Source organism: Amphiura filiformis, chromosome 17 (genome assembly GCF_039555335.1).
Source record: "Amphiura filiformis chromosome 17, Afil_fr2py, whole genome shotgun sequence".
NCBI lineage: Eukaryota > Metazoa > Echinodermata > Ophiuroidea > Amphilepidida > Amphiuridae > Amphiura > Amphiura filiformis.
The window spans coordinates 8,936,990-8,963,725 of record NC_092644.1 but is presented as its reverse complement, the minus strand read 5'-3'; the positions used below and the strand labels follow the sequence as shown (position 1 = coordinate 8,963,725).

Sequence of the window (26,736 nt, the reverse complement as noted above, 5' to 3'; positions counted from 1 at the left end):
TTAATACAATACAAAATGGCCTTAAACATTTGTTCATACATACTCACAATATAACGACGTTTCTGATTGGATTTGCGTCCTTTTTTGCTGGTCATAAATACCGTTTATGACCAGTACGCAGGGCATAAACAAGCTGCGTCATGCAGCGTTGGAACCCAATTAACATGATCCACGATTTGCTAGTGTTGCGTACACGTGCATGTCACCGCGCCCATCTCACGCGGAGCGCAAAAGATGACGCGTATCATGCATTGACTACCGGCCGTTGACCTCATGAGCCGAGCTGCTTCCTGCAAGTAGGCCTACTCATTTTCTTCCAATTTATGAATGAAAACGGTATGGAAATGTTATTTAAACTTGTAAACCCTTATTATTTTCATCTGTATTTAATTGCTAAGAATGTTGGGTATGTATGAACGGGGTTCATTCATAGGATTTCGGGCATGATCGCTGTTTATGCCCTCAGCTCGCGCCTCGGGCATAAACAGCGATCATGCCCTCAATCCTATGAATGAAAAGGGAATGAACCCCTAATGTGTATTTATGTAACTCAGAATAACTAAAGGCTCTTCTGGGAAGCTCTCCAATTACATATAGTGCTCAAAGCAGCCACTGTATAGCAAAGATTTGACAGATAACATTCATTTTGGATATATTACAATATTATATATTCAAAAGAGCAAAGTATGTACAAGAATATACACTACAAAAAATGTCCATATTCTCATTAATAGGGGATAGTTGATAAGAGATTTACAAGAGAATATTCAGTTCTCAATTAAATATAGATCTGTCACCTGAAAAAAAAACCCACAGTAACTAGAACCAAGAGAGACTTGTTACATAGCATTTACAATACACTGAACTTAAACAGATTGTACAATGTGAGTTTTATCTCACAATAAATATTAAACAGTTTTTAACAGCAGAATAAAGCTCTGCAAATGGTACATGACATGAAAATGAAAACATAATTTTGATCTTACTCAACAATAATGGCTCATTTTGCTTGGTTGTGTCACATATGGCAACTATTTAATGGTTTTAATAAAATATGAGTTCCCCAGATTTTGCTATATAGAAAGGGGTGGGGGTTGTGAATCAAAACGGGAAGGGCGACAAGGATTACATACATATGGCAAGCCAAAAACCGGGGCCAAAAAAGGGGAATACAAGCAATTTGTGAACACCAATGTTCAAAATCCCTCCTGGTACACTTATTGTGCAGCCCAAACAGCTCTGTGTATAATATACCACTGATCAAGTTTTCTTCAAATTGCCCATCAAATTATTTGTTACACAAAAATTGTAATGATCACCCATAAATGAGCCACAAGGCAACTGCTCCTATATTGTGGTGTTAGCGTCCCCCACCACCCCACTTGGTTGCCTCTGTTTGGGTCCTGCATACAGACAGCTTGAATGATTTGACTGAAAACTGCGTTTTTCCATCGATGCTGGCCAACAAATTTCTCCAGTAATATTGTTCCTTCAGAAGGATAAGTGTCAGTGAAAACTCTCGCTCCCAGATAAATATAGCAGAGGATGTTTGGTTCCATTATTAACTTCTTTGGTGGTATATTCCGGAAAATACACAATACATGGCAAGACTGGTACTTGCATACACACTGATATTTGGCAAATGGGTTTCTAATCTCTCTGATAGCCATTAGTATAATAAACACAAAATAGTAAAATTAACGAAATATATTATTTCAGCCATTACTCATTATATATTATAAAACAATGAAATTTCTATGACTTTTAAAAACATACATGCCAAATACAGCAGCTTTGATGCCTTTTTTGAAACTTCTCAATTTAGGTTATAACAACTTTATACTTTCTTAAAGGTTGTACATGAAAAGCTATAGATCATTATACCGTATTCATTCCATTAACCGCCCAAGGTGCTTAACAAAGTCATTTTGGGTGGGCACTTATTTTTTATATAGTTCACATAATGACATATGTAAAAAATGGCCCAGAATATGGACTTTGTGTGTTGATGGCTCTGTGTTTGATACACGAGTAGTTGCATGCATGGATCCTGCACATAATGATAGAGGATTATTTGTAGTAAAGTCGCTGGGTGGGCACTTATAGGGGTACAGGCGGTTAATAGAACGAATACGGTACATCAAAATGTGGGGAAAACTCTCAGAAAAGGAACTGCCCGATTAAATATTCAATCATAAAGATTGAATTTTCAATCTCCTGCAGTCCTAAAAATTAATAGGGACAAATCATTTTCGACTGTTAATTCAGTGATTCTCAATCTTTAAAAAAAAGTTTGTGGCACTAGTCTAGTCTACACTCGGAGCCATTTTGAAATGGGATTTTTTTGGGGGGGTCCATGCTCAAAAAAGGTACTTTTTTTGGAAAAACGTATGCCCGTATTTTTAACGAATTCCAGTACGAAATACGGAAAAGGTACTAGTTGGCAGGTCTGCTACGGTATTTTGGCAAATGAAAGTATATTCCAATTATCGTCTTTACAAATTACATCCTTTTACATGTGAGGGTCATTGAAAAAAGTTGACCAATGTAAAGGAGGAATCATGTTAGAGAAGTGAACACAAGATATATGGCCTTTACCATAGTAGCATATGCAGCGGAAGCAGGGGGGACACATTCTCCTCTAATTTTGGCAAGGGGGAACCAAGAAAAAAAAAAAAGCAATAATTGTTCTGTGCATCTTGCTTTTTAAATAAGATTCTGAATACTAAAGTAAGATTGGCACAGACTTAAACATCAGAAAGCCCATCATTGAGAGGAAATTGTGCTACTTTGGCCACATTGTCAGAAAGGATGGTGGAGTTGACAAGCAGATTCTTCAGGGAGCCGTGGAAGGGGACGTCCAGCAACATCTTGGACAAATGATGTGAAGAACGTTTCATCACACGGAATGTATGGTGCAACACGTTTGGCTTTTGATTAAAGTACATGGCATACTCTTGTGAAGACCACAGAAGCGCAATCCTGCGCCATCTGCCCAGAGAGATATCTTCGTTTTAGCACAAAAAACACTAGTTTTGGGCCCAAATAGGGTAAAATGGCAAAATTTTGGAAACTTTGTGCACATTGGCCCATTAAAAAGCAAAAAACACCTTCATTTGGGGCTAAAGTAGACTGAAAAATAACCATGTGCAAAATAAAGTCTAGAAAACAGGAAAAATATACACTCGTGCCCTGACCCCCCCCCAATTTTAATGCTTCCACCGCTACTGCAAGGGCCGACAAATGGCAAGAATCAAGTGTGTCAATGATAGCATACTAATTTTTAATACACATCTGGTATTATCATGACTACACAACATGGTGCCTATTATGTATGCCATACATCTACTCATCAACGAGGCCTCAAACTTGATAGTCTTTGTAACAATAAATTTGATCATCAATGTAACAATATCATCTTTAGTTTTATGCTGGTATTGTTTAGGTACCGCATGCCAAAGGCGAATAACAAAACGGAGTGTCGTATTTCATGTCCCGCAGGAAACCGTGCATACATCAACTCATTTACAGAGCATTGACATGTTACTATATACTTGAACAGAATAATAACATCAAGGACAGAAATAGGCCATTCCATTTAAAATCCACACTACCCCTATGGAAGATTTAGCTAAAGTCTTCCACAGAGGGAGTATGAATTTTGAATAGAATATGCAATTGGGTAACTTCCACTTGAAATACTCACTCCAGTGGAAGATAATGGTAAAGCCATAATACAGGGGGAGTATGGGTTTCAAAATGATTAACCCTGACTAGTTACATTTGAAAAATGTACTCCCCTTGTGGAAGATATTTCCAAAATTTTTCCACGGGGGAGTGTGAATTTCAAGTGGAATAGCCTAATGCATACAAATTTAAATTGTGAACATTTTACTTTTTTTTTTTTCGTTTGTGATGAAATAAACGTTTTGAATAATTGGTTCCTGAATCAGGCTGATGACTCATCCCATGAATTCTACTGATGAAATTATATTTCAAACTTTAGTTGAGACATTGTACATAGGATGAAACAATAATAACCCTGTATCATCTTAAAGACATTATTACTGTCTTTTAGTACCATACAATTTAAGCATTTTACATTCTTAGAAATATTTTTATGAATCCAACCATAGAAATAATAGTGGTTTTACAATTTAATACAAAGATTTGTCATGCTTGCAATGATCAAATCCATAGGTCTGTATGCACAAAACAAGTTAGACCAGGTCTAACTTTAGACCTGGTCTAACTAGGGAGTAAGTCCTGTGGAGAAGGTACTTGATGGAATTTACTTACCTTATTCTACATGTCTGTAGATCATGTTAAGGGCAAGTATATAATTATGTGATCAGCTGCAACAAAACCGGGAACAAGTCGTCAGGCATGTTTTTGAGTTACAGGCTTTAAAGATGACATTCCCATAAAAAAAATCAAATATTGGAATTATTAATTTCATGGTATTTGACTGTGGGATTAAGTGGACTTTCAAATCCTTGAAAGTACTTACTAAAACGAGGTTTATTTAATCAATAATTAACAATTGAACTATGATAATCCCTATTCAATCCTGTGTAAGGCAGAAAACTAATTAGCCCATTACTCAGAATAGCAATTTGACAAAAATATAAAGGTATCATATGATACATGTAATACGATCGGCGATTGTAGGCGCTGGAATGAAATCGCAATTTTCTTTGTTATACCTCATTTGTTTGGCTTTAAATTAAAAGGGGATAATGTGATCAGTGAAAACAAACATTTAAATAGGAATCTATTCTTTCTACATTTTAGGGCCAAATTATAGGCTGTTGAGCTAAAAAATTTCTAAATTATTTCCAAATTTGAGCTTAAAGAGCTACAATTGTCAGAGTTTGAGGCTCAAAGAACTGGAGCAGATCCAAATGTGGGGCTTAAGGAACTGCCGGAGAGCCTGAAAAGGAACCCTTGAGCCCCACACATACCCGTACCCCCTTAACATGTGAGTGCCCCCCCCCCCCGGGCCAAAACCTTATGCATGTACACAAACCAGGTACCGACAAATTCAAAGACTTGAGGTGTGTGATACTTTCATTATTCAGGGAAGGATTTGCAGGTCTAAATTTATCACAATAGACTGAAGAGAATGCTATAGCAAAATTTTAAAGTGAAATTTGCATCCTTTTCTGCTGTTCTTACATTTGAATTTGCCATCAGTGATATTTTCAGAAAGCAGGACTGTCCCTCTTTTTAACTTTGGAAATCCCTAAATGAGGGACAGTCCCTCAAAATGAGGGACAGTTGACAGGTCTGGAAAGAAAGTAGATAAACTATAGGCCTAGGACTTAATAAATACTTTGTGATACTTCTAGCAAGATATCACGAGACAATTCTTGAAATAAGATATATTGATATCAATCCACAATGTTATATGGCCCGCTGATTACGAGCTGAATAAACTATAATCAATTGCGCAGAAAATAACCACTATCATTTTGTCATAATTAAAAACGCATATAAAAAATGTCACTTTTAAGGGCTTTTAAGATGCTTGGTAAAATCTCTCTGGATTCATGACACATTCTTAAAGCTTCCCTTTCCATTGCTCAAAACACGTAACTATGGTAATGATTTAAACACATTAAGACTGTCACATTGGCCACATGTTACCATGGCAATGGGACTCATGACTCGTCAGTGAGATCCCCTAAAGTACCATTCAACCGAATGCGACCGAAAACTGGGCACTGATTAATAACCTATAAGGAGTATTTAGAAAGAAGAATAACACAACATGATTGACACAATTGGAATGCTTTTAGTAGACATTTAAAGGCCCATTCAGTGATCCCAGCGCAAGTGTAAAAAAAAATTGTTTATAAATTGCTTAAAAGTGAAGGATAAATCATTCAAATTGTCATTTGATATTTTTGAATTAAAAATTTTGGCAAAAAACAAAGAAAACAGCAGTATTGACAAAGTTGAAGCCCTATTCAAATACATGTAGCTAATTTATATATTGTCAGTATATAAATTACTGATTACTTATTGACCTTATTTTGTCTTACATAGCTTTCGGCTGAACCACTAGCAGGCTATGTTAGCGCATAAAGGGATTATCAAAATAAAATCAATAATCTTTCAGCATTCTATTTTGGTCCAATTCAGGGGTCTTTCGTAGCTGCACGGTCCAAAAATGGGCATTTCCAGGAGAGCAGATATGGACATTGTCCATGTTCAATGCCCCAGGGGTATGGTATGTATGCATGCTATAGACCACTTGACATGTGACGTCATTGCCCGGCAGTATGCTTGCAAGTACGCATCGCAGTTTGCTCAGGGTATGTGCATTTTAAATTGCCCACCACATTTCATATAGTACAAGAAAGCCATTGAAGTGTAGCTGTTTGTTCAAGCATATCAATAGACCAGTCCCTCACCTTTGTTGATAAACAATGATGGCAAGTGGTCTATTGCTAGCAGTAAACACCGATGATACCAATTTACACTTAAGGAACAAACCAAAAGTGTGATGATGTCTTATAAAATAAACCAAAATCCTTTTGTGGTGGGGGCTCAAAGTATGATTATACACTTGCTATGGGTCAGAGTTGATTTCGAGTTGAAATTTTCAACATTACATACTTATGTTACAGGGAGGCAGGTGGTTGCTTCCTAATGAAAGCACTTTGTTTATAGGATGACATCAAACTTTCGGTTTGTGCCCTTACAAAGTAAGTTATTAGAGATATTATGATCAAATCGGTCTATACACATAGTTGTTGTTCTTTGTAGTAGGTGCTGTTAGGGAACAACCAAAAAGATCTATGATGTCCTATAAAATAAACTAGTAAACTGGGGAGGGGGGTTAAAATGATGTATGTTTCTCCTATGCTCTTAAAAACATTACTTTGACCTACTTCCAGTCAGTGGTGGCGGCAGGAAATTTTTTCGGGGGCATAAGGGGAAGAGTGAATTTCAGGGGGGCAAAATCAAGTGGAAATTTTCGTAATTTTGGGTTTTTTACTGGGGGACAACATGGGGGGCAAGAGTTCTGACTGTGGGGGGGGGGCATTTGCCCTCCCATGCCCCCGTGGGGCTGCCACTGAAACTAGTTAACTCAGTTTTACAGGATGTAATTGATCTTTGTGTTGTTCCGATAGAAAAAAACTTTGTACAAAAATCTCTGAAAATAAAACAATATTACAGTCAGTCTACTCTGAAGTACAAAGTACGGACGCACACATTGTGCCGACTTTGAAGGCACGCATACATGCAGCAGAGACGCAGCACTACGCACTTTTAACGTGCTGTATACGCGCGCATTGTCACTTTGTACTTCAGAGTGGACAAACTATAGATGTAATGCCTCATTCCATCGTATGATGCACTTTATGGCATGCTGGATTGGGTTTATTCCAGTTGAAATCCACACACAACCTATGTCACAGTGGCGCGTAGCCCCCCAATCTATTGCAAAATTTAGAAAATCCCATAGGAAAATAGCTGAAAAATGGCTTTTGCCCCCTCAATCAGACCCGGTGCCCCCCCCCATATGATGACCACGCTTCGCCACTGAAGTCACGACCTCAAGCTTCCACACGGGGAGTGTGAATTTTAGATGCGGTTATACCTGCATGGGTGACTCCATTTGAAATCTACACCCCATGTGTTGTAGATTTAGGTCATGTCTTGGGGTGTATGGATTTCAATTGGAATAGTCCAATACAGAAATAGCAAATACTTCTACATCCCGACTAAGTCTGTCCAAGTATGCAGGTAGCAGATATCAGACACAGCAATAGAGAATATAAGGACATTTTTTGCAGTGATTGCATATCAAAAAGTGTCTATCTGAATGTCTACAAAATTGGTTGATGGGTCGAGGCCTGCCTAGGTCATGTGATCCCATCTTCTCTGCTGTCTTCTGAATAGTAATCTTTGCCCTGTGGTAAATAAAAAGTTAATAATACATAAAAAGTATGGTTATCACGTTTGACAACTTAGCAGATATGAAAATTATGAGAACATTATTTCAAGAATCAGCTTGACAGCTTGGTAGCCTAACAAATAGGGCATTTGACTCATGATCACAAGGCTGTGAACCCCATCAGTGCCAATGTGTTGTTAGGGACGCACCATTAGATTCTCAGGGGGGGCATGGGAGTTTGGGTCAGGCAGAATTTTGTTTTTTCCGCCGTCATCAGTGAGGCAAATTTTTTTTTTTTTCGTCTCACTAGTGGGCGAAATTTTTTTTCCGTCTCACTAGTGGGCTAATTGTTTTTTCAAAAACTCCCATGCCCCCTGGAAATCTAATGGTGCGCCCTTCTTAATATTGTCCCCCCGATTTGTATACAGCAGAGAGCTGTTAGGGATAGTCATACTGGCACCACTGTTGTTGACAGTGACATGGGTTATATCCACAGGCAGCAGAAGTGGGGTGGGATAGGGAGGGGGACACATCCCCAAAATTTTTGCTAAAGGGGAAAATGCCATGTTTTGGGCCCAAATAGGGTAAAATTGCAAAATACCAAATCGCAAAACATGCACACCTTCATTTTGGGGCTCTAAGCCACTGGAGCCCACACTTCATTAAATTGTACCATTTTATGACAACATGATGATTACTAAACTGAAGATTTGTAATCTAATTTGATATTTTTAAACCACAGACTAGGACAAATTAACAATATGTGACCATCCAGCACAACTGAGCCCTGAACTCGCCAATCATCATTTTTGAGATATTGAACCAAAATATTCTGCTTGAAATTAGCTTTAAAATTATGTATATCATGTTTATAGTACTTGACATTTAAGTAGTGAAAAATCAATAAAACAGTCAAGAAATCCTTTGTTTCCTATTGTTTATTGTTAACTTCAATGGAGCATATCTCAATAGTGGCACTGGCGACATCCAAGCTCAGTTGTGGTGGATGGTCACATATGTGCAATTCTTATATTGTATCAGGCACAGGTCACTATATTTGAAAATATGTTTAGATCTACAATTGACTGGCGAAGTAATGTAATAATCAGATTAACTACCATAGCAATCAGGTAAAACAATTTTTGAATATACCGCACTACAATGGTAGGCCTACATTCATGCAGTACCATTGAACCATATCATGCTGATCACTCGCACATGTAAGATAGTATCTTTGAAAAGAGCAGTATTGTATTCAATCTCCGATTGCAGACATACACAGGTGATGAGTGTAACCTGCTTGTAGTGCAGCGCGATGTATTCAAAAATGGTTTTACCCTATTGCTATGGTAGTCAATCCGATTATTACATCACTTCACCAGCGAATACAATATTAAACCACTTCTTCAAATTAATTTCAAATGAATAACAAGCACTGTCATCAGTGGAATGCAGCTTTTTTAATCACTAAGAAATAAATAACTTACTGCCCACTCATATTCAATTACAACTATTGAAGGAAAAAAAGCATAAGAAATTGGGTAATTCATTATTTCCCAACATCATCTCTGTATTTGATTAAAAATAATTTACATGTTTTGCTTCAATGCGGTTGATTGTGTTGTATAATTTGTGGTAATTATACTAAAAGCAAATGATTATAATAGCAAATGGTTTTATAGGTGTAACGACCCGTCTCTCAAATCTCATGGGATGGAGAAGATGAAGTGTTGACTTAATGCTCTGAATGCTAGCCAATAGACATCAACATAAATATTCCAAGTTTTGAGAAATTTTCTCAAAATATAAAAAGCTATCTCAAGAACCACTGAACCAATACTAGTCTTGTTTGTACTCATTTTGATGCATTTTACATGTTGATTCCAAATATGGTCATGAAATTTTACAATTCTGAAATTTTTGAATTTTTCAAATTTTTTGAAACTTGTAGTCTGCAGTTGACACCCGTGTGGAGAGAATTAATTATGCCACTCTCCAAGGAATGGTTATTGTAATCATAAAAAATAAAGTGACTATAGAAAAATGAGTTGAACTCAGTGGCGTCACCATGGGGCATTATCCTCCAGTCAGAACTCTTGCCCCTCCAGCTTCCCCCAATAAAAACCCAAAATTACAAAAATGATTTTGCCCCTCCTGAAATTTACTTTCCCCCATCCCCTACACGTAAAAATGTCATGGCACCAACACTGGTTGAACTACATTATTTATAAAATATGGTCAGATGGGGCATGCTTCTTTATTGTTTAATGGCAATACAAAGGTATGTAAACAGCTCACATAATTATATATTATTACACTTAATAAGGGGCAATTTCTTGAATAAGACATTTTATGAGTTCACTGGATAGATAATGTGACTTGTTCTGACAAAACTAGGAACAAGTCACATTTATGACATTTAATGATTTGAATAAAAATGTAAGCATTAAGACAATAAGCTTTAAAATGATACCAAAATTATATAAATTGCATCAATATTTTTCAAGATACTGATAATTTTGTAAATGATACCTTGATATTTTTGCCAAATTGCTATTCTGAGTAATGGGCCAATTAGTTTTCTGCCTATGAAATGAAGTCCAAAATTTGATTTTGTTTATAGAAATGTCATCTATTATAGTCTTTAGGTCTATAACTCAAAAACATGTCTGGCGACTTCTTGCGGGTTTTGTTGGAGCTGGTCACAAATTGGTTTACATTGCACTATTCCGGTTGAAATCCACACACCCCCTATGGAAGATGTGACCTTAATATTCCACACAGGGGGTGTGAATTTCAAATGGGGTTACCTTGTGGGAAATTAAGGTCATGATTTCCATAGGGGGTTTGATTTCAACTAGAATAGCCCATTACACATATTCACAATGCATACATACCTGTTCAATTTTTTCATCTAATATTCGAAAAAAATCTGTTTGACTTTGTGAGGTTAATCTGAAAATGAAAGGAACAAAACTTATCAATTAAAACCACATGGTAACATTTCTATAAAAAATAGATTTATTATTTCTTTCCCATAAAATGTTAAACTTTTACTGTCAAATATGTCCCCTTTTAATTTTGAGCCGATCAACTGAGGTAAAGCAAAGAAAATTGGAATTTACTACCAGCGGCAGAGCTGATGTCGCCAATGCATGTCACTCTGTCGGTCGTTCTATTGTACGGTCCTTTGTCCCATGTATTACTGTCCCGCACGTCATGTAAATACTGTGTATGAACATCGTATGTGTTCGACTAAAATTTCCTTTGTAATAATTCAATTTATTCAAAATCATGATTTTGACAAAACTACAGCACCTTAAGTCTTGATTTTTGAACAATGCAATTTTATTCCACTAAGCTATACTCATTTGAATGACAAATGGTGGAGTTTAAAAAGTGACAAATCTAGATCCTCCTTCAAGGTGATTTCAGCTTTAATTTTATGCTATCAGGGGTAGATAGCAAGTGATGAAGAATAAGAACAATTACAAATTCTTTGACAGTTCCCTTCAGAGTCCCTCGCAAAATACACATTGTACTGTGTAATGTAATGTAAACACCTTGATCTAAGCAAATCCCCACTGGTTTGTGGGGTCAGAACTTTGAGCACCAATAATTAAAAGCAATAAAATTGTTATTAGCGTGAGGAGAAATGTTTCAGCTAGAGTATGATACCGAACATGTTTCTTGCGCTTCCCTGGTCTGAGGCAGTTGTGTAAAAACAAAAGAGGACCTCTTCATTTGACATGGTCACTCACCAGAGTAGATATTTTATACTTCCCATAATGCATTTCTTCCATTTCAATTTTCTGTATGGATTTGCTATCTAGTGCAACATGGGTTGATAGTGACAAAATGTACCTCAATGAATAGAGGACATTAACCCTAACCGCCTAAGGGCTTTTTGGCGACGGGAAGGGAAAGAAGGAAAGAATAAAGCGGAAAAGAAGGAAAGAAGTTGTTTGCTCTGGGGGGGATTCGAGACCCCTCGCATGCCAAGCACTCGGTCGGCGACACTTTGCCACGGGTCTTGGGCTTCGCTGGCCAGCGAAACCTTGCCTATATATCACTTAGGGCGATTGCGTCATCACACCACGTGGGATGCATGCACGAACAGCGCATATATCAAGTAGTATTTTGTAGCATTCAGGAGCGTTAGGGTAAAGGAAGCCTATACTGAGTTTCGATAGTGGTAACCTAACCCTAACTGCCTAAGGGCTTTTTGGCGACGGGAAGGGAAAGAAGGAAAGAATAAAGAGAGAAAAGAAAGAAAGAAGTTGTTTGCTCTGGGTGGGATTTGAACCCGAGACCCCTCGCATGCCAAGCACTCGGTCGGCGACACTTTGCCACGGGTCTTGGGCTTCGCTGCCAGCGAAACCGTGCCTATATATCACTTAGGGCGATTGCGTCATCACACCACGTGGGATGCATGCACTAACAGCGCATATATCAAGTAGTATTTTGTAGCATTCAGCAGCGTTAGGGTTAAGATCTTGAAAAATATATTTATTATTTTTTGACTATCGACCCATTGGCCACTTGCAGTCTGCTCTTAAATTGATAATAAAGGGAACCAGTACAAAGTAATGGGCATGTCATTTGATGAAATGAGGCGATTCATCATGTTGCAAAGGATTCTGGGAAGGGTAAGGTATCTTCTATGGTCACCCATACACAGTTGTTATGAGTCTGCTTATAAAATCTGAATATGGTATAGTAACTTACTTGTTGCTGTTATACAATGGACTACATGGTGACAAGTTTGGTCTATGTGGCTTGCGTCCTGATGGAGATCTCTGCAGAATTAAAAGAAAGAAGGAAACAAAAGGAAATATAAATATGATGACACAAAAGTATATTGCACTATGTGGTGAATGTTTAAATGCTGTACTCTCTCGGCGCAACTTTAACTGCATCTTGTAATTAATGCAATGCACACTTCTGTGACAGGTTGCATGATGTGAATTTATGAGATATTATTTTGCTTTAAAATGTCGCAACACTGGCACTATACCATTTTTCACCCTTATGTGGCAGTGACGTCAGTGTGCATTTCATTTGGGCATAGCTTCAAGTAGCTAGTGGATGCTCAAAGCACTGACATACGTACGCACACGCATAAAGATGCCGCATAGATTCGTGCACGAAACAGCTGCCTCAACGCGTTGACGTCACATAGTGAGAAACATCTCACTGTCGTGTCTTTTATCATATGTGACCCGGCAGCACAAATGAGCCGTAAATTCCCTAAATTGTATTCTGAGTTACGGTGTAAAGTGTGTACGAAGGTCGTATTCATCAGTAACTTAAGCTGGCCCGACATCAGTCTCATTTTGATAGTCAAAAACTAATCACTAAATTATCCTATTGTTGAAGTGGATAATAAGCTTCTACCTTACCCAGCAAACACAAAACGTTTTCGACATCATTCGCAAAAGGTTATAAAAGGTTGTCAGAAAACGTTTAAATGTCGGGTTATATAAAGGGTACATTAAGAGTATAAAACGTTTTCATAACCTTAAAAAACATTTTTACATTAATCTACTGCTCAGCAAACAAAAATGTTTTACAGAAAACGTTTAAATGTCCGGTTATATAAAGGGTATAAAAGCGTTTTAATAACATTCCAAAAACATTCTTGAAAACTTGATACAAAACATTCTAAACAGAATGTTATTTTGGGAGTTGAAAAAATATTTTGCGAAAAATGTTTGCCCAAAATATTTTCAATAACGTTTTAAAAACGTTTTCATGACCTTTATATAACCCGACATTTAAATGTTATTAAAAGGTTTTGAAAAAACATTTTAAGAACATTTCTGTGTTTGCTGGGTTCAAATATTTTAACATAATGTTATTTAATTAAAGAAATGGAGCTCAGACAAACTGGCATTATAATAATGTTATTTAAGTATTGACACAATATTTGGCAAAAATGTTTGCAAAAATAGTTTACAATAACATTTTTTGAAAACATTTAAAAATATTGTTGTAGTGTGTTTTCATACAAAAGCGTTTTAAAACGTTATCATGACCTTTACATAACCCGACATTTTAATGTTATTAAAACGTTTTTACCTAAACCAAAAGCCAAAATATAACTTATTTAAAACGTTTTTGTGTTTGCTGGGTAGATGGCTATAGAACTTTTAATAGCTCTGGTCTTTGTTTGCTTTTGCTAAATCCTGTTCACGTGGTGGGTTACCAGGCATTGTATTTTGTACAGGTATGCATAACCAACAATTAACAATGAGAGAACTTTCTTAAACCTCATTGACTTGGGGATGATTTGAAATCACCGCCAATTATGACTGTTTGATATTAATTGCCAGCAATGTGGAAAAAGAGACAGATAAAAAAAAATAAAAAGCTATAATTTTGTTGAAGGAGAAAAGTTTAACAAACCATAACCCCGCTTCTGAATATCTTTTGAAGTCAAATGATATACCATTTTTAAGTTTATGATGTTTATTTTTAAACACAAAATAAAACAAAATTGACGGGGAGGAATTTACGGCTCATTCGCCGTGAGCGGTCACATATGGGTGTCTATCGTGCTACGATGGGAATTTATTGTGTATACATTTCACAATTAGCAAGCGCCGGACACATTCAAAATTATGGTCCGCCCAAAAGAAACATGCTGGCAGTCTAGTACGCCGTGTCATGTTGGCTCTCCATCTCCTAGCATGCTGTGCGGATAAACTTACTGGGGACCATCACAATCTTTCGCTACATGTTTCATGACTACTTATTGACCAACTTAGTGGAGAATTGGACATGGACAACTAGACGTCACTGCCACTTTCAGAAGTCCACAGTGCCAGAGCCAAAAGGGCATTTCCCTCTCCCCGACTGCCTCCAATCAGAATAAAAAAATCACTGAAAACCCACTATATGGACAAATAATAATAATATAAAAAAAAAGCTGTGATCCCCTCCACCCGCTTTCGTTTTACCCCCCATCCCCGATAGAAAATTCCTGGTGCATTAGCTATCAAGAAAGAACAACAAGTCAAATTAAACAGAGACGGGGCACACCGACACCGCCTGGCTAATAATTATTTGGTGTAGCAGAGACACTAAAATGAATACACGGGATCGATACACGTGAATTGCTATGCACGATTTTGAGATCAGACGAAAATCTTCGGATACCGGGTTAGAAAATGATGAATATCTCCCGTAAATGAATTTTCTCAAGAAACCAGATGTGGTCTCATACACTTGAAAATACGTGTTGAACAGATATGATGGTCGCTAGAATGCGCTTTGAAAATTGGCTGTGCGCTTTGAACTCAAAATCGGACCAAAACTCTAATTTTATATTGCGTTGGTCCTGTATGGACTACATCGTGTAGTACAGCTGCACTCACTACTATGCAGTATAAAAGTCGATGACCATTGACTTCAATGGGGTATACAAGCTTATTCACGCACAACCAAGATCAATTACCCGGCTATTGTGAGTAGCCTTAGTCATGTCCCTCGACTAATTATTCGTCTCAAAGAGCTTCAAAGGTCTGAACCAAATGGCCAATCGTGGCTGTGGATTCAACCTACCATGGCGATTTCTGCTATGAAGATATAGGGTCGATGACACTGTGCGGGGCTGAGATCTTCCTAAAATTTACGAAATTCTTCTAGAAACACCTAAACCATCCAGGTGTGAAGAAGACAATCAGCCAGTCACTGGCTGAGGATGGTAACAGATTGTTACCTTGCAAAAATATTTGCAAGGTAAATGAAAATTGTCCTTCATTACCCAGGTAGTTTCTGTTGAAAGTTTCAAAACTACTTTTGTTAAAACTACCGGAACATACAAGCCTTCACTCAATGCCAGATGCTGAAACATGGTAAGAGAATTAAGGGCACCTACTACTATATCCTCTGTATTTACTCCCTTAAACATTTTAAAATTAAATGTTGAAATGATGCCATTTTACTTGAGTGGTACTAATAAAGCCTGTAAATATCCAATCATTTATGATATAAATTCATCAAATTATGTCTTTTATGCATGCAAAAATAGAGCAGTCTAATTCTCTCTAGAAAATTAACACTTCAAGTTGTAAACATCTCCTATTATGAGTCAACTTTTTTATACTTGTTCAGAAAATTTGATTTTTCATTGATCAGAGAGCTCTTCAGAGCAGGTTCCTATCAATAATAAATAACAACTCCCTATAAAAGTGCTTTAACCTAAATGAGCTATTCCAGTTGCAATCCATACACCATATGGAAGACATGACCTGAATCTCCTACACAGGGAGGGTATATATCGAACGGAGTCACCCATTCTGGTATTCCCATTTGAAATTCACACTCCCTGTGTTTAAGATGAAGGTCACATCTTCCACATGGGGTGTATGGATTTCAACTGGAACTGCCAAATAGAATACAAAAAAAAAAAAAAAAAAAAAACCACCTAAAATGGAATAAAAGCTAAAACTTTAAAACAAGCAATCAGCCCTGAAGCGTTTCAGTAGTTTTCTAATAAATTGATGATGAGACACAAAATGAATGATCTTGTATTCAGAATTTCATCTCATATATTTCCTTCCTGCTGATGTTTTATATTTTTCTTGTTGATCAGTAAACACAAAATTAGGTCATTCATAGATGCCTTACTTAGAAAAACTCTATGGAATACCAACTTGGGTTTATAATATGACATTGTGTTATAATGGAAGCTGCTTTATGTATTGTTATACAGATATTGAAGGGTTGGTTGCAGTAAGTCCCTATCTGGAATGCTCAAAGCTGCAATCTTATTGTGTAGGGACAGGTGGTCAAATTTACTCCTTGTTTGCATCCCCAGTCACGTAAATTTTGATGGACATTTTTCAAATAATGTTCTACGTGTAGCTTCAACCCTCCTGTAAGCTATATCCCTCCCCTTCCCCCACCAATGACCCCGAAGGATGATCAATTTTAGTTCATGGTCCTAATGTCCCAAGACTAAATTATATGATTGTGGGTGCAGTTGTGATGCACCCTTCATTCCAATCCCCCCCCAAATGGTCCTCCTATCTGTAAAATATAATATTGAAATTAACTCTTTTTTGAAGGAAAATTTCATAGCCCCGTACCCTCCTCCCCAAAATCCTGGCTGCAGACGAGAGCCGGCCTGGGGCTCTGAAGATCAGTCCTACATCAGCTTCCCAGCAAACACAAACACGTTTTAACAATGTTTTTTAAAACATTTTTAAAACTTATAACTTTTTATAACTTATTTAAAAATAAGTTATATTTTGGCTTTTGGTTTAGGTAAAAACATTTTAATAACATTAAAATGTTGGGTTATAGGCCTATAAAGGTCATGAAAACGTTTTTTATGAAAACACACTACAACAATATTTTTAAAATGTTTTCAAAATGTCATTGAAAACTATTTTTGCAAACATTTTTGCCAAATATTTTGTCAACACTTAAAGGTCCGTAACCCGATCGACAGCATCATCCCCGATTTTTTTCATTGTTGATGAGGTTTTGGTATCACATAATAGATACTATTTTTCTCATTACTATCCTGAAATTTGACGCCCAAGTCGATGTATTTCGGAGAAATCATGAAACACAGCGGCTTTTACAGGTATACCAGTTTGTAAACAATGGTAAATACTTTGGATCATGGGCCGGGAATTATGAACGAAATAGCTCGTAATATCAGTCGCCTCAACAGCTACTTTGGTTTCGCGTCATACACATTCTGTGAAAAAGCGAACCACACTAACTGCTGAGGAGACGCGTCTAGACGGTGTGCCGTATTTAATTATAAAATTTCCACGAAGGAGGCAGCGGGCCGATTAGCTCAGTCGGTTAGCGGCGCTTCATGTTTCTACCGAGAACGGTAATCGGTTCAAAATCCGTGTCGGAATGTTTTTTTTCCTCTCCATTTTTAACCCAAACTTTTTTATATTCATTTGAAATGTACATATTGCAAGGGGAAATATATTTTGTTTCCTTTTTTTCTGAAACGGTAAAAAAAATTCAATACGGTCCGGGCATTGATTGTACAGCATGTCAGCATTAAATTCGTCATACGAACGGAAATGGTTGTTGATGCTTGCCTACCCAGAATGCAATTCACGTATACCAAGGTATTGGATTGCAAATTTGGCTATTTATTCACATTTACGCCGAAAATGCTCTCGTTTTTTTCACAAAGCAGCATAAAGGGGGCGATATTTGATATTATTATGTAATTTTAAAGACAATCCATATCCAAAACCAATAGGGTTACCCCCCTTTAAATAACATTATGTTAAAATATTTGCATCCATCAAACACAGAAATGTTCTTAAAATGTTTTTTTCTTCAAAACGTTTTAATAACATTTAAATGTCGGGTTATATAAAGGCCATGAAAACGTTTTTAAAACGATAATGCAAATATTTGGGGCAAACATTTGTCGCAAAATATTTTTTCAACCCCAAAATAACATTCTGTTCAGAAAATTTTGTATCAAGTTTTCAAAAATGTTTTTGGAATGTTATTAAAACGTTTTTTATGCCCTTTATATAACCCGACATTTTAACGTTTTCTGTAAAACATTTTGTGTTTGCTGAGCAGTAGATTATCAAAAAATGTTTTTTAATGTTAAGGAAACCTTTTATACCCTTAATATAACCTTTAAATAACCCGACATCTAAATGTTTGCTGGGTTGTGATCGCATATTTGACGCACTTCATGCCATTTTTAGGGGTCCACCACTTATGAACCTCTACCCTTTAAAATGTATGGATTTACATGCTGCAGTGCAAAAAAACTGTTATGGTCGTGTGTCTTGAGCTCGCCACCAAAAAAAGGTGGCGACGTTACATTTTGCCAAAGTCGACTCAAAACAAATGATGATATCTCTGTCAAGCAAGAAGGTATTGCCATGCTTGTGGTCTCATTTTATTGCTAAATAAAATGCACTTTCAACCCCGTAAAAAGAAATACTTGAAATTTTTTAATACTGACACTGTGCTTCATAGAATTCAGAATGGGCAGGGTGGCGGTGGTGGGGGATGTGGTGGTGGGGGATGTGGTACACACAAACTCTATGGGATTGGTATTTTTAGTGCGTAATCTGCTTCTGTAAAGGCTGTAAATTGGATTTGGACTCTATTTAGCACAGCTAAACAATTCTACTAATTGTTTTTAATAATTTATGATTGGTTTAGTCTAGAAAATACAAACTTTTCCATACAAAACTACCCGTTGTCATAATGTTGTTAAAAATGTAAAAGTTACTGTAAAATTTTAATTACTTATCCTATCATAGTCAAAGTATAGATTTTCTGAAGGGAAATTTGACGAGGAATCTAAATATGGACATATTGTTTCTGTATGGGTTAGGGGGAAAATGTTTAGGTTCAAAATATGTTGAATTGTAAAAAAATCTAACATACTTTGGGACACCCTATTTTCCTAGATTACCAAACAGCTGTGATTTTGGTTTCTTCCAAAGTCAGTTGGCTCTCCATATCCTCTAACCAAATGAATGTTGTTTACTTCCAGTTTATTACTGTAAGTTGGTAATAAGCAATGCATTGAGTGACCCATTTTTTATCAAAATCTTATTAATTCCACCCTGTATAACTTGCAGGTCACCCTGTATAATGAGTTGAAATGTATATATGTGAATTGCTTATCATGAGAAACCAGGTATCAACTAAATTGATATAAAAGGTGTTGGTTCTTATTAAAGTGGTTCCTTGTTATGCAAATTTCAGGGCTTGCTCTTTGTCAAGCTAAAACCTTTCCCTATTTCACATGCTCAAGGCCATTTCCACACAGGTGAATGAACATGAAAAGAGTCTACCGCACAACAATATGGTGTGGACTAAATATCACATTAGTGTACTCAGGGAATGTAATGTTTCTACATCAAATTGACTCCAGGCAGCAATTTCTACCATCCATACATAACACTATAACTTCACAGAATTTGCAATGCCAGTATATCACACACAGATAAAAGAATAACATACATCCGCCTGCTGCTAGCGGGGATGGGTGACTTTTATACAAAAACCCAGACACATTATTAAGCTTCTTTGTAATGGGGATCCTCTCTATGCCAGTATGTGTAATAAATATTTGGAGGTACAAAACTGGGATAAGCATAGTCGGATGTTATGTAAATAAACCTGGAGACACAGAAAATCAATCTTTTTAAGTTATACCAAACAAGATAATATTCGTTCATAGAATTTATTAATTTTTTGATATTTTATATTACCATAATGTGGTGATAACAAATATGATAAAAAAATATATATAAAAGGAGGGCTATGGAGTCAAAATTTAAACAAAATCAATTCCAAAACCAAATTTTGCTTTTCCAAAATTTTACTACAGACTCCTATGGAAAAAATCAAAACAAACATGATGCTGAACTTTTTCATAACTTAGCAACTCTTAAATAGCATAGCAGATACTCTGTATTGTCAACTACTTTGTGCCCACAATGATTGCAGTTTTATTTTTATTTTAATGGGCCATCCTTTCATGTTGTTCATTTTAGTGAATACCTATGCCCTGTGGAAATTTCATCCATTTTGAAACAATTTTTGGGGTGTTGTTTAAGCTTCACACAGTGCCAAACTGTGATGCAAGCTACGCAGTGTATCTTTTCTTTTATCTCTACATGACAAGCTAGCCAGAAAATGATCTTACACTACCCCCTCACCCATATAACAATGTCCTAAAATAAAACCATGAAACAGCACCTTGAGGCTACACCTGAACTTTACCGAAGAGGAAATCAATGTTTAAAACCTCTCAAGACAAGCACAGAGGGATAAAACATTATAACTGACGGGCAAAGATGTTCTATAAACATAATGACAGGGACAAGAATAAATTGATATTTAATAAACATGTCAAAAATACTCTCTGAACTATTTTGGCAATTGGCAAGAATGGCTGTGTATCAACAATGCACTGTCACTTCACTTGCAGGAAAAAATGAGTTCATTGAGTATATGGTATTTCATGAGAAGCATAGTTGAACTTAATATATAAGGGGTGGAAAATAAGTTTCTACAGTCAGTCTACTCTGAAGTACAAAGTACCGACGCGGACGCACACATTGTGCCGACTTTGAAGGCACGCATACCTGCAGCGGAGACGCAGCCCTACGTACTGTTAATGTGCTGTATACACACGCGTTGTCACTTTGTACTTCAGAGTGGACAAACTATAGGTATTGCCACTCAGGCATGACTCAAGTAACATTTATTTACAATAATAACAACTAACTAAATAATAAAGATTGTTGCAAAAAGATAAATATGCGTATATGTGTGAATGGTATGCATGATTTAAGTAACCAAAAAAAATGTATGAGAAAATTTCATCAAAACAAATTACAATTTGACCAATATCGTATATTATAACTTTAAACTAAAACAGCTTTTTGACTGATATTGAGAAAACCAAACGATATGCAATGTTTTTGAGCTCAATAATTACCAACTTGCAAAGCTGTTAATATTAGACTTGTTTGATTCGCAAAATACTTTACTCTCTCTACTCAAAAATGTGATGGGAATGAATGTTGATTGACTACAAAGTTGCTTATATTTCACGTCCACTGAAGCATGTGTGACAGTATTTAAAAAAATTGGCCTAATAGCTTTGTGGATGCTTGCTAATTGCCATTTTCCAATTTGTCTCTGAAGTTTACAAATTGAGAAGAAAGTCAAATGAAATGTAAAACAATTTTAATGTTCAAAGCATTGAATTTGACAGATATGACAAACTGCCTCCTTTGACAATCAATTAACCCTAATACTGTCCCCTGCTTTTTGCTATCGGAAATAAAGAATAAACAAAAAGGGAGAGAAGATGAACAAAGAAGTCACTTGACACCACAGGATTTGAACCTTAGACCCCCCTGCATGCCACGCACACGATCACCGACCGGTAGCCAGGTTACGCTGCCCTGTGCAACGATTCTGTGAGCATCTAACACTTAGGGTGAGTGCGTCATCACAGACCCTGGGATTCATGTACATGCGCAGCGGTTTTCATCATGCTATTTTGTGGTATTTATGGGTGTTAGGGTTAATGGGCTAGTAGTCCAGTTGAAACTGTTTGGCCCCTAAAGCAGGGCACTATTCTTAGGCCATCATGAAAATCACCACCTTCTGGGTTTAGCATGGGGGCATAGCACACTAAATAATTTTTTAAACCCAGAAATTACATTCAAAATGTGCATTTCAAAAAGTCAGCTTCTTCTGTTAGTAGTCAAGGGTCTATGCACCCTTACGGAAGACATGACCTTAATCATTAACACAGAGAGTGTGAATTTCAAATAGGGTTACCTGAATGGGTAGCTCCATTTGAAATCTACACCCCCGGTGTAGGATATTATTATTAAGGTTATATGTCCTCCATAGGGTGTATGGATTTCAACTGGAATAGCCCATTAACACCTAGATTAATTAATATGGCCCCTTTTTGACCAACCTTATATACCTGCTCCTTCAACATGTTCAAGTGCCTTCTCTGTAGTTAATAAGAAAACACACAAATAAGGAGGAAGGTATACTGCTGCACAATACCAGTAAGCTGCCACTTGAGAGAATTTGGAATCATATTACAAGCAAGAGATCATACTTATGTCAGTCTTTAAGAAGAGGACATAGGCCTGCTGTAAGTAGAAATTTCCATGACTGTAATTTTTTGTGCTTTACCCATTAAATTTGTGATTCTAAGCTTACATACATTAAACTAGAAACAACAGGAATATAGATGAGTTGATCTCAGTGTTTATCAACAAAGTTAAGGGACTGGTATATCGATATGCTTGGGTGAACCGCATACAACCACTACACTGTTCAATAGCTTTATTGTGATGTGGCGGGAGTTTTAAAAACACAAGCCCTGAACAAAATATGATGCTTGCACATACTGACAGGCAAAAACATTGAAATTGTGATGATGCGTATGCATACTGTCAGGCATTGATGTCAGAAGTCAACTCAACTATATTTGCGTATTGTTATTTTCCACAGTTGTTTGATGGCTTGTAGAACTGTTTTTATTTTTAAGCAAAGTTGAACACTTGTTTGCTTCTTTACAAGGGGTAGACACTTGTATAACAACATTAAAACAGCAGACAAATGAGTAACAAATAGGAAAGAAATTTTCTAAAATATTTTTATCATGAAATGAAAGGGATAATTAATTTTATTGGGTTAAATTAAACTTAGAATATATGTAAATAGCACCCTCAATTTGCAAAAATATACAATATTATTATTTATATCAGGCATTTGAGCGATACAACAAAACTATATATTGTATATATACGTGCCAAATATTGGGGCTGAAGACGTCCAAGAGAACACTGGATGAAAGCTTCCTCTCGGTAAGCAATTTCAAGTTTGTGAGAGATAAGAAAAGTTAAACAACATATGTATTGTATAGTTTGTGCAAAATACCCTGATGCAATACAATATTGTTTTTAATATTGTATGTGTAGCACGTACGCCATGGCGCGTCATCATGGTCACAGCATCTGACAGCAGCACCAACACGCATCACAAAACAACTTTGTTATAAAAATCAATAAATGATCACATCAAACAACCATATTTTTTGCGGTAACTGCTTAGAACACTAAAAGCACAAACAATTTAAAATGTAGCATGAAAATTTCCACTTAGACTCAGTTTTTCGGTCAAATTGGTTTAGGGAAAACAGTGTTGACAGTGAACATTTTAAGGGACCCCAAAGATGTGTATTTAATGATTTTTGACCCCCTGAAATTAACTTAAAGGTCATGTCTTCCAAATGGAGTGTATGGATTTAAACTGGAATAACACACCACAGGTTGCATAGCATATTACAATTTCCTTTGATGAAAAATGTGTCAGTTACCAAAAATAATCCTTTTGTACTAAAAATAAACTTGTCTTGCTCAAAATGTCAAATTCTATTTCTGGTTAACAATGTTTAACATGCCAATCTGCTAACGAAACACAGGTATGTACTGGTACAACATTATAAAAAAAAAAAAATGTGTGTTTTTCACTCAAATAAACGTGCTGTACTCAAAATGTCATTGCACACGTGGGTGTTACATCATATAGAGCCTGATCGTAGTTCAAGTTGGCACATTTATAATCTCAATGACTATATGTCACATTTAAAGCACCATTTTGCCATTATCAACTGAATAATTTATCGCATTTAAAACACCATTTTTGCTATTATCAACTGAATAATTTGTTACATTGATACACCATTTTAATATTAACTGAATAAATTTATAAGCAACTTACACCTTGATACACCTCAAGTGGTTCTGTTTGTCTGTCAAAGTTGCATAATAAATACTATCTTGAGGGAATCTATTTTAGATGCTCCAAATGCAACTGCAGTTGCCGTGTGTCAAATGATTCACCACCACACAGCCCAGTTTGAAGATACCGGTACTCAGCTATTGCGTTGGAGCTGTACAGTGGATTAATGAATTTGCTTCCGCCCGGACAGCCACCCAACTAAGAAATAAAGAAACAAACAACCAGGCAGGCAACCATTTGGATGATAACATAAGCCCCACATATGTGTGGGGCCAAAAATTGATATCTTTTACATTTTTTATATTTAACAGTCCTCGAAGTAAACTTGTGAAATGTAATGATATGTACTTGAAGTGTACGTAGCTGGGAGGAAAAGCCATCCATAATTTGAAAATTTTGATCTTTTGTATTGATTATACACAATTTTTCCCAAAAAAATATATGTCTTTTTGTTAAATAAGGACATTCCTCAAAATTCACAATGCTATTCGATATGTTTGATGTGCTCTTATGTCCCACAAAAATACTGTCCAAACGTTGCTATCTGATCCCTTAAGGTTATCCACTACAAATTTGTACCACTTAAAAAAATTACTTATTTTTGTTTAAGCTCTGGACACTGGCACTACCCTCAGCACCCCCTGAATACACCCCTAATTAGGCAATATTATCTTTTGTAAATATCTAAAGTAACATATTCCTTAAAAGGTTGGCAGAACTCTTTGAGATTTGTGTGGGTGTATGGAGTTCATCGAGTATTTTGTATTTTGTTACCGACACATCCGTCCAGGCATCACATACACCTCTGAACAACGAGAGTTCACAGCACCCTTTGCACTACATTTTCTTATGTATCTATTATTCATATTTTTGTACCTTTGGCTTAAATCATTGTGTTTGTAGAATCTGTCATACCTGTATTTTAATATAGCTATCTTATATTGGATTTTAAAATTATATGTTAAAGGTGGGTAGTCAGATTTTTTTTATATTCTGTTTTCTATCTTACATTGAAGCTCACTCTGTAATCATTTGCTCCACTGCTGTATAAGTCTTGTATATCTGTTTTTTGACAGACAGGCAAGCACATGATCATAAAATCAGCCTCCACACAATATGTTGTATACATGCTAAAAATTAGGCTACATAAGTTGAAATCTATACATCCCCTACGGAAGGTACCCCCATTTGAAATCTTCCATAGGGGGTGTATGGATTTCAATTGGAATAGCCCAATGAATGAAACTAGGTTGGTTTAAAGAAAACAGCAACAGGTAATCTACCCACATGTCTCTACTGCAGCCAAGAAAGGTCATGTTTTTGATATGGCAATTTACAGTCGCCACTGTTACCGGGTACAGCTCCTTTAAAAAGTCTTACAGAGATCCGTCCAGAACAAAACAAGTCTGTACACATTTTCTGAAGTTGCTTAAAAATGGATGATAAATTGGAGAAATACCCATAAACCCATTTGCTGTTCAAAAATATATTCATAGTATGATAGTGGGGAGGGGGCACCATTATGCATCCTTAGCCCCGGGCGCCACAACCCCTAGCTACGCCACTGCTATTTACAAGTAAGATATCAAACACCAAACAAAAATGCCTTTTCAAAGGGATGAAGGGAATAGGCTGGTGGTTTTGTGAGCAAGTCTAAATATGGTGCTGCTATACTTGACAATAGATCTGGATTATATTAACATATTGTTTAAACTTTTACAAGTGTCCTGTGACTGATAGAATTAGGTATTGCTTGATTCTTGATGTTGCTATCAGCTATCTTCAGTAGATAGTATGTTGTTAGCAATGCACATGCTGCATTGATTTGAGTCGGCATCATACTTTTTTTGAGGAAAAGAAGCTTAAAAGCTTCTTTTTCTCACAAAATAAATCAGAACTTTTAATTTTGAGCTAAAAAGTGAAATCAAATCAATATATCCTTCCAGCTCTTAGATACTGAATGCATGAATCTGATTGGCTGATTCAAATCTTGGGATGACCCCAGGATTTTATCAAAATCTCAGATTGTGTAACAAATATGTACAGAACCTGCATTTTAACGGCCTTACTTTTCAAAAGGTATTTTAGCTCATTAAGACACATTATCGTGTAAAAATAATAATTTTGAAGCAAAACTCATTCTTGACAATGTAACGAACTGTGAAAACTCGATCAAAATTGGAGCTTTATTTCCCAGAGAAATAAATATTTTTACACTGCAGACAACAACACAAATACAAAAGAAGTTTCAGTTATATCTCAAAAAAATAATTTTTGCGATAAACAATTCATCTTACATAATCACTTAACACATGAATATCATTTTGCATACAATATTCGTCTTTGCAAATTTTAGCTCTGGTTTTGTCAATCCTTGGCTCTGGTTTTTTATTTCCAACACAAAAGAAGTAGGTCTCCCCTAATTTACTCTAGGCCTAAACCAACTGATTTAATTGAAATTGATTGAATCCAATCTCTTTTTTCAGGCTTAGATGTTGAATATCCATTACAGGGTC

The 26,736-nt window shown here is 36.3% G+C and overlaps 1 protein-coding gene across 2 annotated transcripts in view; it reads right to left on the bottom strand.

Annotated features, from left to right (window-relative positions):
- Positions 1–7,459: 7,459 nt before the first annotated feature.
- The window catches only part of LOC140138184 (uncharacterized), a 189,015-nt gene continuing 169,738 nt past the window's right edge, over positions 7,460–26,736 (bottom strand). The window contains exons 4-6 of one of the 2 annotated variants that reach the window (XM_072160108.1): positions 12,638–12,708; positions 10,807–10,864; positions 7,460–7,925 (exon numbers count right to left, since the gene is read on the bottom strand). In XM_072160108.1, the coding sequence (XP_072016209.1) occupies positions 7,878–7,925; positions 10,807–10,864; positions 12,638–12,708 (177 nt within the window). In that variant the 3' untranslated portion in view covers positions 7,460–7,877. The remainder of the gene's footprint in view (positions 7,926–10,806; positions 10,865–12,637; positions 12,709–26,736) is intronic. The other variant, XM_072160107.1, reaches the window with a different exon arrangement.